We start from the raw sequence: 12,710 nt of genomic DNA, 5'->3' as shown, positions 1-12,710 counted from the left end.
TCACAGTCTTCGTTTTTCTTATACCATGAGAACCGTTTTGCTCAAAAATATATGTCAAATGTTCAAGGTTCAAACATGTGATAACATATGAGAAATTTGATCCTTATGTTAGACTAGACACTCCATCTTCTAACAGAACACAATATATTAGTAGAAGATATCACTCATCATGAAATGTTTTAAAAACCTAAAATTGGTCATACTTATAATTCCATTATTTATCAATTCGATGCATGAAACAAAGCACATCAAGCATAACTTGTTTAGTTCTATTATAAGTATGACCAATTTTAGGGTCAATGAACTATAAATATATTTAGTAAGTGAAATCAAGTACATCAAGCAGTCATGTCATTGACATTGAGTTTTAACAGGGACTGAATTCACAAAAACATTCATACTATTATAAATATCCACCTTAATTTACACCCACCTTACTGATTTACACCCACTTTAATCAAAGTTTACAAAATTATCCTTGATTTCATAGTGACTTCAAATAGTAAAAAAATGATTTGATGAACTGGAGTATTGCAATACTGAGATGCAACATGCAAACATTTTCACCAAACCATTGAAGAAGGCAAGGTTTGATGAATTGAAAAAGCTTATGGAGATGAAGAGGCTCACTAATATGAATTAGGAGAAGTGTTTGGACTTGATGTAATTCATTCTAGAGGTACAGAGGATCCAGAGGTGCAGAGGATCCAAAGGTATAGAGGATCATCACAGAAGTTATACTTGATGTATATACTATAGAGGATCATCAAGAGAAGGCAATAATCTAGTGGATAGTTGTAATGATGCATATACATATACTTTAGATTAACACAAGCTCCTTATTAGTTTGTTACTAGCTAGAAGTTAGTTGGATAAGGATGAGTTAGTTACTTAAGATTAACTCAGCCATATGGTTTACTTGGTAGGTCAAGTAACCATAGTTAGTTAGAAGTTTTGATTTGTGTATATAAGTGATGTATTGCATTGAGAAAATGTATCAGGTGTATCACTCATCAGTTGAATAAAATTTCCACAAAATTAAGCAACTTATCCCAACATAAATTGCCTATTAATCTTGTAAATTGATGATTATTTATCATGTGTAAATTGCCATAAACATGGAGTAGAGAAATTATGAGTAAGTAATAGGCAAAGAGACACTCTAACTATAGTGCAAAAAGAGGATCTACCATACTGATGTATCGTGTGTGGAAAAAAAAATAGAAATCTTATTTCCTACATATTTTTCCTCTACCACTTGTAAATTATGACATCAGAGCTTGAGTTCTAGAGAGATGGCTAGCAATGACTTGATTTTTCAAGATACTTGGGAGGTTTTAAAGAAAAGCTATATATCCAACTTCAATGTGAGACTACTTTGTCACCAAATGAGAAGAAAACTTTGATGAAATTGAAGAAGGGTCAACAAGCACCTGCCTTCATTCATAAGGTTAGGATGTAGCCATGTTTGAGAGGTGCCTAATGCAATCAAATACAAAGAAGCTTGAGAGATTTTGAAGTAATTGACAGTGTGAAGAAGATGCATCTACAAACTCTATATGTATAGAGAATTAGAATCATAGCATACAAAGGAAACATAATCGGTTTCGGATATTGCAAAAATGGTATTTGCTAGTGTAAACCAAATGCAACATTATGAATGAAACATACAGATTTATGTGCTGAAAATATCTTTCATAATACAGGAACCTTTTCAATTCAAACAAAAATAGCACCATATCCTAATCATGTAATGTAATTATATACATATATACATTATTTTACAAGTATTCATTTCCTATCCATCTATTAGAAAAACTAGGATTTGAGTCAAAAAAGAGGAAAAAATTGAATCTTTAATCTTAATTTTATGTATGTAGCTCTAGTCCTAGAGTGTTTTGTACTATAAAGGTGCTAGTGTTTTGACTTTTGTTTTGAGGTAAAGCTATGGACATGGTTTGACACATTATACGAAAGTCTAGTAGGATGTTATTGAATTGTTGGCTTCCGCACAATACATGCAGGTAAACATATTTCAAAACGTTTGAAATATGTTTGGTGAGTATAAAACATCATATTTTTCGTTATATAATATTATTAATTCATTATGTTGAATATTTGGTGAGTAAAACACGATTGAATATATAAAACTTCTATGAAGTCATCAAATAATTTGAGAACAAATTTCAACACACACTATCGTTTGTAATTTACACGTAAATTTTTATAAAATATTGTTGATAATTTACACTCATTAACGTTTTACAAAGAGCGAAAAGACATGTACATGAATGTCCGTCTCTACGCTAGTAACCAAGAACAAATGTTAGTATAACCTAATAGTCATTAAATTCTTCAACCACAGCATTTTTTGTAACCATTTCTAAATTCAAGGTCAGAATCAAAGTCACCGAATTTCACATTACATTATAATGCGCCATTTTTTTTTCTTTACCACAAATATACATACCATTCGATGGAAAACATCTAACATTTTTTTTCTTTAAATATTTTGTAAAAAAGTTGGATATACCTATATCGATTTAAGAAATTTGGTCCAACAATAAACTTCAAATTTTTTATTGCAAAATCATAACAAATAAAGAATGAAAACAATCAACCAAATGCAGTCTATTATATTGGAAAATGTTGTCCATTATTTTATAAACAAAATGCGATAATACAGTAAAATTATTCAAATTATACATTGCCAAAATCTGACATAACTCTTAACGTAAAGAAAAACTGATAAATCAGAACAACGAACAAAATCGTAACCTAAAATATAACCTAAGCATGTTTGACACTAAAATACAAAATTCATTCATCCTGTCATTAGAGCACCAACCATGACTTTTGCTTCCTCGTCAATTCTACGCGCATCAATCATGCGCTTCCACTGTCATTCAATTTTGAAGTGCTCATATGAAAGGGATCCAAAAATTAGAATGCAATCCCATTTGTTGCCACAATCATCAACCATAACCAAAGAAGTAGTTTGTTTGTTCAATGTCAACTCACAAAACTCAGAATACTAAAGCATCTAAAAACAACAACAAAAAATAGTTTAATCAAAATTGAACATATTGGACATGTATGCAATTTTCTCTGATATACCTATAAGAAATAAACAACGCACGAAAAATTCGAAAGTAACATCATAGGAAGATAGTTTTTTCTAGCATGAAAGCTGAAATTGATGATTTTGGAAGAAAGTTGGGGTTAGAGTGATGAGAAAGGGGATTCGGCCATGAGAAAGAGTGGGGGAATGAAATTAAGCTAGTATTTATACCAAAGAGGGGTTCCAAAGATCATGATGGGAAATTTGTATGTTAAATTAGGCAAGTTTTTTGATGAATGAAGAATGATAGAGTGGGGGAGTGACACGTGAGAGAAAGTGGAATGTTACACGAATTAGGTGGAATGTTACAAAATTGTCCACTAAACAGTAAATATTACATTTTCAGCTTAAAATCCTTGTACGAAAGTCAACTAGTCCTTACTCCTGCGAGTCCTTCAAACTGTAGTTATTTTTCTTAAGGGGCCAAAATCGCAACTTCTTGAAACTTAGGGGGCTAAAACTGCTATTAAGCCTTCTAATTAATCACAACCATGAAAGCAACTATTCAATGATACTTTTTGTTGGTTAATAGATTAATTAACAAAACTCTTATATCATAGTTAATAGATTAATAATTAGTTTAATCATTGTGAATCAATTTGGCAATGGCATCCAATATTTTCATAGAACGTTAGGTGAACAAAACAACTTATTTTCTCTTGTATGGATCTATTTTTGTTTTTGTTTACTTGAAATCATAATTATGATTTTTCATTATTATTAGTTTTCTTTGTTTGATGAACTAAATGAAATGCCTAGTTTGGGAGTTGGATGCCCATGTTTGTATGATCACTACTACAAAATTGGGAAAATATAGCGCCTCATAAATAGCGCTTTTAACACTAAAGCGCTATAAATTAAAACACGGAGGTCTTAGCTAGCGCTTTTTTGAAAAAGCGCTATCTATCATTTTAAGTATATATAGCGCTTTGTATTGAAAGCGTCAGTATAGGTTAAATAAAAATAATAGTTATTTAAATAAAAAACATGATTAATCGTATATGGCACTTTTTATGAAAAGCGCTATATATAAATCAACCTTAAATAGCTCTTATAGGTTAAAAAAAGCGCTATTGTATGCTTGAGAAAGATAGCGCTTATAGGTTAAAAAAAGCGCCATTTTATTAACTGATTTAATGTACATTAACGAACAGGTCCCCTGTTCGATCCCCTGCATAGCATATTTCAAATATTTTTTGAATTTTTATGAAAAATGGATTGCATCTTTCAAATAAAAAATGAAAAATGGATTGCAGTAACAAAGCACACCTTTTTTTAAAAATAATATTTGGTACAAACCTTTTTTAATTCTTTTATCATATATATAACAAACCTTTGTTATATATATTATATATAACAAACTAAATCTAAAACTTTTCAAAAAAAACAAATCTAAACTTTTTCCCAAAAAACAAATCCAAACTAAAAAACAAATCAAATGTCCTGGTCCCCCTAAATCCTACTTTTCCATAAATCCTACTTTGCAGGTTGCGTTTTTTGTTTTTTTATTTATATTTGAAAAAAAAAACGCTTTATACACTAACAACAAAGCTTAACTTCTTTTTGTTATATACTCAAAAGTAACAAAGAATCCCAATTTTAATGGAAATCCCTATTTTAATGCATCCTAAAGATAAAATAAAAACTATAACATAATTTTCATGAAGTTTTCGTTTTTTTATTTATATTTGTAAAAAAAAATGCTTTTTTTTTGTTACACAAAAAAAACGCTTTATACACTAACAACAAAGCGTAACTTCTTTTTGTTATATACTCAAAAGTAACAAAGAATCCCAATTTTAATGGAAATCCCTATTTTAATGCATCCTAAAGATAAAATAAAAACTATAACATAATTTTCATTAAACGTATTTTTTAAAGCAATTAATAACATAACCCAAAACTACTTTACTCAAAACTTTCATTAGATCGTGTGCAGGCAATTTAGTCCAGAACCACCACCTCTATCGATTCATTCATCACCAACCACCTATATCTATCAATTCATTCATCACCATCACTCGCTTCCTTCGATCTATTCCAAAACCATAACCGTCTCTTTCGATTCATTCCAGAACAACCACCTCTATCTCACTCTTAATTGTGGTGCATCATATCGTCGCTGCCGTCGACTGGTTACAGCTTTTTCAATACTCAATTCTTCATCTCAGGTACCATCTTCATTCTTTCCTTACCTCAATTTAACTCAAATATTCTTTAATTTTTTCAAATTTTCATCTGGATATTTTAGGTTTTCAAGGTTCAAACTAAATTTAAGACTGCACTGTTAGTGATTAGGATGAATTTGACAATCGAAAATTCAAAATTTTTGTTTGATGAATAATTACTTAAATTTGACAATTGTTTATTAAAGATTTTGGGTTTAATAAAACTCTACACAACCAGTAAGATGAATAATTTTTCTTTTGGTTCAATTTTTTTTTTTATATATATAAACAATAACACTTTTTGTGTGTGACTAGAATTATTTTCTAATAAACTAATTGAATGATGTGATAATATGATATACACTATGCATATGCCTTTTGTATAACCTACTAATCAATTCCATAATCATCCATCGTGACTTCTACATGGCATACCAAATAAACTAACTTATACAATTAGTTATTATTTTTATTTTTTGTAGTGTCCTCGCCAAGAAAATGGTATAGATTGCGGGTACTTTGTGATGAGGTTTATGAAAGATATTCTCATTTCAAAACTAAATGAGATTCCAAAGTTGGTATGTTTTTTTTTTATATTAAAGTATAATATCTATGTATAATTAAGTTTATTAAGTAACATGGTTATTTTTAATGTTATAATATATACAGTACATTGATGGTTTCAAGTGTGTGACATACTCAAAAGATAAACTAATAGAAATCTAAGAAGAATGGTGTCGGTTCATGATCAGCCTAAAAGTTATATGATTTTTTTTTATATATAATAAGGTGAGTTTAATGTTTCTAAATATATTTGCTAGAGGTGGTAGTTGTTTTAATTTATAATCTTGCTTTAATTTGTACTCATGATCAGTAGTACTTTGAATTTATCTCTAATATAATATAGCGTTATTGCTTAATGGCGTTTTCTGGTATATATTCAGGTGGAGGAGAGTGAACGAAATTTGGAAATGAATGATGATTTGCGTGCTTGTTTTGGATAAAAATGTTGAGAAGACCAAGAAGATAGATGAAGACAGCATGATACCATAGAAGATTTTGATCTTTATGTCAACTAATTAGTTGTAACTCTTAGAGATATCAATGTTACCATATTAGAGGCTATACATTTCTGACTTTTATGCTATATATACATACATTTTTTATGATATGGTTATGTTTTATTTGATAAATAATAGTCTCAATTATAATGTGCCTAAATTATATACATTTCCCTTTAAATTTAAGACTTTATATATATATATATATTACTTTAAATTAATAAAAATACACTATCTGGAAAGGAATTTTTTTTTTGATAAAAATAAAATAAAATAAATGCTTTTCCTAGCGTTTTTTTTCCTTTATAAAGCGTTATCTAAACCTATTGTTACATAGCGCTTTTAAAACAAAAACGCTGTTTTTAAACTTGTCTTAGATGGCGTTTATTTTTGAAAGCGCTATCTAAGGAGAACCTTTGCTAGCACTTTTTGACATAAAGCGCTATATAAACCCTGCTATAGCTAGCGCTTTATACAGAAAAAAAGCGCTATATTACCTTTACCAGCGCCATTTACAATAGCGCTTCAAAAGCGCTACCTAAAGCAAAAAAAAAGCGCTATATAAGCCCATTTTTGTAGTAGTGGATGTTGTATTCCACTCACCAATACTAGTACTAGCTAGTATTGTTCTCACTCACGAAAATTGAATGATCTTGCTAATTACTAGCAATTTTGGAAACTAAAGGGCCTACTAATACATAGTAATAGTTATTGATTGGTGTCCTCCATCCACTTTACAACAAAACATCACTATCAATTGAATTTCAAAATTTGAAGTAATTTCTTTGGGATTGATTAATATCTCACACCAACATTAGTGTTTTTGTTATCTGAAATGCATGCATACACTACAAAAAACGTACTTTATAGAAAGCATTACTAATATCAGAAAGGTATCTGTAATATCCCGCCTGTCAGCATCGGTATATTACCAGTCAATCGTGCCAGAGGAATTAAATTATGGAAAAGTAAGTTACTGGAAAATATTTTATGACATGTCAGCATAATACGGATTAAGTATCAGTGTCGGATTTAAACACGTTCAAGGCAAAGGCATAATGGTAATTTCACGGAAAAGGATATTTATATGTTTTGGAACCAAAAATATCTTCATAATCCTTTTTCTTTCTCTCTCTAGGGTTGAAGTTGGGAACTTCTCTCCCTTCCCTCTCTTCTTTCACGCCAACATCCTCTCCTTCTCTCCATCATCCTTTTCAAATCTTCTTCCTCCCATGGCAAGCTTCTAAAGTATGTCCCTCCATGAATATTATAAGTTAAGGGAAGCTTGTATTATGCTTGATTTCTTCCCTATCACCTCTCAAGAAGCTATAGTTTTGTTGGAATCTCTTTCTCTCTTCACCAATCTTTCATGACACTCCATCCTCACATGGTAAGTTCCCAACTTGTTCCTTTATGGTCACTTAAGATTAAGGAAGTGTGTATTGTGTTTGATTCTTCTATTTTCTCCTTTTGAAGAAGAGATTGGAAAACTAGGGTTTGATGTATGGTGAAGATGGTTTCTAAATTGGTACAAGGTATGGCCTCCACATGATCAAGGTAATAATATTAAGTTTGAGTGGATTAATATCTCTATCCTTCCTTACCAAGAATTCCTTTTGATTTCAAGTTTTGAATATGTGTTTGATGGTAATGTTGGAGTATGGTTTTGAGCTTGGAATGGTGTCTTGGTTTGCAAGAAAAGGATGACAAGTTTGAATGGTTTGAGCAAGGAAGCAAAAAGGGAGAAAAGCTAGGGTTTTGGCTTGAATGGGCTTGGAACTTTACGATGCTTCAAGAACATGTTTGGGTGAGTTCCATAGTTAGTTTTCCCACCTTTTGGGAGTATGTTTATGACTTGTTAGATTATTATGAATATTTCTAGGGTTTTCAAGTGAAGGTTTAGTTGCCTTTTCTTGCCATGCATGCAAAACATGTTACACTTGCCGAATGAATGTTTTATAAGTTTCCAATGATCAATTATGTTTCAAAACACTTAGGGACACTTTATTTGAGGTTTTTGGGCTCAAAATATCATTTTTATGTGATTTGGACTGTCCTAACTCGCCACGGCGAGCTACTACTCGCCACGGCGAGCTAGAACTGCGAATGGGGGGTTTTGCTCGCCCCCAACTCGCAGCTGCGAGCTGCTGCTCGCCTCCCCAGCAAATCTACTCGCCTAGGCGAGTAAGACAGGGAGAAATCCCATTGTTTTGCTCGCTTCAGGCAGGCATGGGGATTCGCGACGCAGTTTCTCTGTGGTGTCTTTTAACGAATGTAAACCCCTCAAACCAAGGTCCTAAATGATGATCAAGGAAAGCAAGATTCTTATGTTAAAGAGGCAAGTATTATGCATGTTAGTAAGGCATGGTATACAAGAGAATCATGTTAGAAATCGGGTAGTAAGTTACTCATTAAGCAAGGGAAAACTAGAGCCTCGACATAGTTGTCGAGAACTAGCTAGTTAGCATGAATTCTTAAAATGTTAAGACGGGAAGTTATTCCCTTCGCACACGATTAAGAATAAGATAGCAAGCAAGTTAAGTTGTGGTTTGATTAGTTAATCTCTCCATTAAGTTTAAGCATGAACAAGTATAAGTTTACCGTTAATCGGATCGACTCAAGGGTCCGAGGTAATAAGCAAGTATGTATGTATAAGTTTATTTTATATGAACGACAAGACTATGACTAATATAAGTAGGTGGCATGTCTCTTGCTATCCACATCAGGGGGATACAAGAGGTTCTCGATCTAAGGGGAACGATTCAAGCCGTAAGGGACCCGCATGTCACCGAGGGAGTCTGATGTACGTACATCGGTCATGTATGGGATTGTACTCGGGGTTACTCCACCCGGGACTATCCGTAAAATGAACCAAGATAATTGTTTGTTCAACGCTAACATAATAATGAATGAACTTAGATACGTTTATGTATGATATGATTATGATTATGTTATGTTCATGAGTATGCAAGAGTGAATCCATGCAAGTTTATGATTAAGAATAAGAGAATTAGATGCTACATGACAAGTACAAGGCATGGATTAGAGTAACTAAAGAACATGATACCGATGACGATCTTAGGTTTCCCCTAATCGTCCGGTTTAGTATCGTGCCATGATTATGATATGGTTAGGCCTCGATACATAGAGTGTATTCTTGGCAATGCGGTTTTAGTTTCCCCGTTAACCGCCATGACACGTATAGGAAGTGAAGCCTATAACAAGTTAAGTTATGATTATGATGGCTCTAGTATGCACTACCGTCTAAGTATGCAAGTCCCCACACACGTATAATCAACCGTCAGGTTGTAAATTAGACACGTGGTGACCGTAGGTTTTCCCCCGTGGTTGCCTATAACCTAGGATTAGGTGGAACTCACTGAGACAATATGTCTCATCCCAATCCTTATTTGTTTCAGATATCAAGATGGACGTAAAGGTAGTAGCCGGATGGATATTTCAGCAAGAGCTCGTTCGTACCTGAAGCATGAAGAATATGGATCTCAAGGATGTATTTATTTTAAATAAGATATGATGTATTGTTATTGTACGAACGTGTTTTGTTGTATATAAATTCATTCGAAGTTTTATTTTATGTTGTATTTTTTTAATGTATCCAATACTAAATTCAACGCACGTGCTAGACTTTCTAGATACGTCTAGTATGGGTGTTACAGTATCCCCCTGTAGTAACCGAATTCTGGATTGGGAAACCGAGTTCTGGGATTTGTTAGCCTGGAGGAAACATCTTTTTGAAGCTTCGATGTCTTTGTTGAGAGAGGCGGTGATGTCATCTTTCGCATGGTATTTTAACTTCAGATGAGCGGTTGAACATGCAGCCCCTAGTTGGGCAAGCCCGGTTCTCCTTATAATGCAATTGTAGAGAGAAGGGCAGTCGATCACCAGGAATGGGACCTTTATTGTTTCCTTGGCCTCCTTTTCGCCGAAGGTGACCAGCAGTTCTACATATCTCCATGGCTGAGTAGACGAGCCGTTGAAGCCGTAGAGTTCATTTCCAACATAAGGAGAAAGGTTTTTCTCTATCAGTTGAAGAGTTTTGAATAGGCTGGTGTACATGATATCGTACAAGGCCCCTGTGTCAATCAGGACTCGTCGGACGTCTGCGTTGGCCATCGATGCTCGCACAAGCAAAGGAATGGCAGAATTTGAAGCTCCACCAAGAAGTTCTGAATCATAAAACGCTAAAGGTGATCTCCCTCCGTGGTTGGAGGGGGCCATCAAGTTGGCGCTCATGAGCTCCTTGAACTTTCTCTTCGTGCTTCCTATGGAGATATCCAGTGTTCCTCCCGTGATGACGTTGGCAGAGGGGAACTGCTCCCAAGTGCATGAGTAGGGGGTGATTTCCACGTTGTCAGGGAAATCACCAAGATGTTCCACAGACATGGCAATTGTTTTGCCAGGTTCGGAGCCGACACCAATGAGCTCGACGGTCTTTCTTTCCGCTTCTGGGCTCTTCACGAACTGCTTGAGCCAACCCATTTGGATTAGGAGCTCAATAGCATCCTTCAGATGGATGCAGTCGTCGGTGGTGTCTCCGTGGCATTTGTGGAATCGACGGTATTTTATTTTGTCGACCCCCGTTTTCTCCTGAGATGGAGCCTTTGGTGGCTTGATGCCAGCTTTCGTCAGATCGGCTACCGCGATCTCAACGAGGATTTTCTCCCTTGACATGGCCAAAGGAGTGTACTCGGTGAAGTGACCGTTGGGTCTTTTGCTTTCCTGAGTAGCTTTGCCTTCCTTCTTCTTCTCCTTGAAGGGCTTTTTGGAGGATTCAGCAGCAGGCTCCTCCTTCCTCGACTTGTTGAGGTTGTTCGCATACAGTTCTTCTTTGTATGCGATGTAGATCTTGGCTATCGCTAGGAACTCGTTGAGAGTCCTTTGGCGATCCAGGCGGAGAGCTTTCTTGATGTCTGTGCCTTCGCGCAGACCTTTGGCGGTGGGGTACTGTTTCATTGTTTCATCGACACCTCGTACCTGAACAGCTTCTTTATTGATCCTCTCGATGTAGTCTCGGAGGGGTTCGCTTCTTCCCTGGACAATGGCTTCAAGGGATGCTAGCGTCTTTGGTTGCGTTCTTGAAGTGGTGAAGTGGGTTATGAACTCGTAGCAGAGATCGCTCCATAAATTGATGGAGTTTCTCCTTAAGTTCTTAAACAAGGTGACAACTCCTCGTCTCAGTGTAGTGACGAAGAGCTTGAATTTGACGGCACCCTGCACCGATTTGTAAGTGAGAACTGCTTCAATGTTCTCGATGTACTCGTCCAGGTCGGTTGTCTCATCGTATGAATCCATCTGTGGAGGCTTCTCCAACCCAAGGGGGATAAGATCTTCTCGGATGCGCCGTGTGAATGGACCATAAGCGTTACGGTCATTTCGGGCATCGCGAGTGTACTCGGAGCCAGAGGAGGACTAAGAGCATCTGTTGCGTTTTGGCGGGGCTCTTCTGGAAGGGAATCTCTTCAGGGGAGATCGTCTTGGAGGAGACCACCTTGGAGGAGTTCGCCTGGGTGATCTTCTTCTTGTCGACCTCCTAGTGTAACTCGAAGATCTGACACTTATTGAATGCCGAGGGGATCTGGAACTTGATTGGCGAGGGCTCTTTCCCCTTCTGCTACGTACTAGGGAAGTAGTCTGTTTGGTTTGGACAAGGTGGCGCGTGATGGGATAAACCGCAAGTGCACGGTTTACCGATGTAGTAATAAAAAGAGTATCGTTCCGACAGGGAGTTGTTCAATTTAACTAACTTTTAGAAGATGATTAGAAGAGAATTCAATTGAAAAGGTTTGATTTTTAACGGAGGAAAATAATAATAAAAAGTGTCTTGGGATTATTGGTTCATCATAATAACGATTCCTTCGCAAACAAACCCTAAACTTCTAACTTTATATTTGATCTACTTTCTAAAGACAAGTTTCTCTTTACCGTATCAAAGATTCTCTCGAAGTCAGTGAGTGTGTTCCTTTATCAATCAAGCCTATTCTCATGGTTGATTGTTATTAGAATCCTTGAAGAACGAAACTTTATGTGTCTCAAGGTTTTCTAGATTATTCTCAAGTTTCGCAACCCTTGTCTAATTTCACTTGTTCCAATAACAAAGCTCCACGTTCGCTTTACGAATTGATATTTGAGATGATGAATTAACGATTACAAAACCCTCCGCGTTCGCTTCTTAGTTCGGTAATTGTTAATTCATTATAAAAACGGTGAAATTAAATTAGAAAGTAGACTTATATAAAATTAGGGTTTGTGGTTTGGTTTGATTAGGATTACGTCATTAAACTTATCCAACAATCCCAAGATAAATAGAGTCTACTCACTCATGTTCATCGTAGACATGGA

At 35.0% G+C, this 12,710-nt stretch overlaps 1 protein-coding gene and 2 long non-coding RNA genes across 3 annotated transcripts; 2 read left to right on the top strand and 1 right to left on the bottom strand.

Annotated features, from left to right (window-relative positions):
* The first annotated feature begins 4,849 nt into the window (after positions 1 to 4,849).
* LOC146904654 (uncharacterized) lies at positions 4,850 to 6,458 on the top strand. Its single transcript, XR_015019043.1, has 3 exons — positions 4,850 to 5,292; positions 5,772 to 5,867; positions 5,959 to 6,458. It is a non-coding gene; the product is annotated as an uncharacterized LOC146904654 (long non-coding RNA).
* Positions 6,459 to 7,486: 1,028 nt separating this feature from the next.
* LOC146904653 (uncharacterized) lies at positions 7,487 to 8,154 on the top strand. Its single transcript, XR_015019953.1, has 3 exons — positions 7,487 to 7,740; positions 7,827 to 7,907; positions 8,053 to 8,154. It is a non-coding gene; the product is annotated as an uncharacterized LOC146904653 (long non-coding RNA).
* A 1,867-nt stretch (positions 8,155 to 10,021) lies between these two features.
* LOC146904652 (uncharacterized) lies at positions 10,022 to 11,663 on the bottom strand. Its single transcript, XM_085728331.1, has 2 exons — positions 10,254 to 11,663; positions 10,022 to 10,144 (listed from the first exon to the last, which is right to left on the bottom strand). Exons 1-2 carry the CDS (start codon positions 11,661 to 11,663, stop codon positions 10,022 to 10,024), a joined length of 1,533 nt encoding a protein of 510 aa, XP_085584457.1.
* Positions 11,664 to 12,710: the final 1,047 nt, after the last annotated feature.

The sequence above is a fragment of the Medicago sativa genome, chromosome 7, assembly GCF_051527215.1.
Source record: "Medicago sativa cultivar Bolivia chromosome 7, Bolivia_mono, whole genome shotgun sequence".
Classification (NCBI taxonomy): domain Eukaryota; kingdom Viridiplantae; phylum Streptophyta; class Magnoliopsida; order Fabales; family Fabaceae; genus Medicago; species Medicago sativa.
This window is presented reverse-complemented; position numbering and strand designations above follow the sequence as displayed.

Bases quoted from the DNA above. Each gene is read 5' to 3' on its own strand.
- LOC146904652 (XM_085728331.1), bottom strand. From the start codon at position 11,663: ATGGATTCATACGATGAGACAACCGACCTGGACGAGTACATCGAGAAC. The intron at 10,145-10,253 runs GTGATCGACTGC...ACCATGCGAAAG, and splicing joins CAATAAAGGTCCCATTCCTG to ATGACATCACCGCCTCTCTC.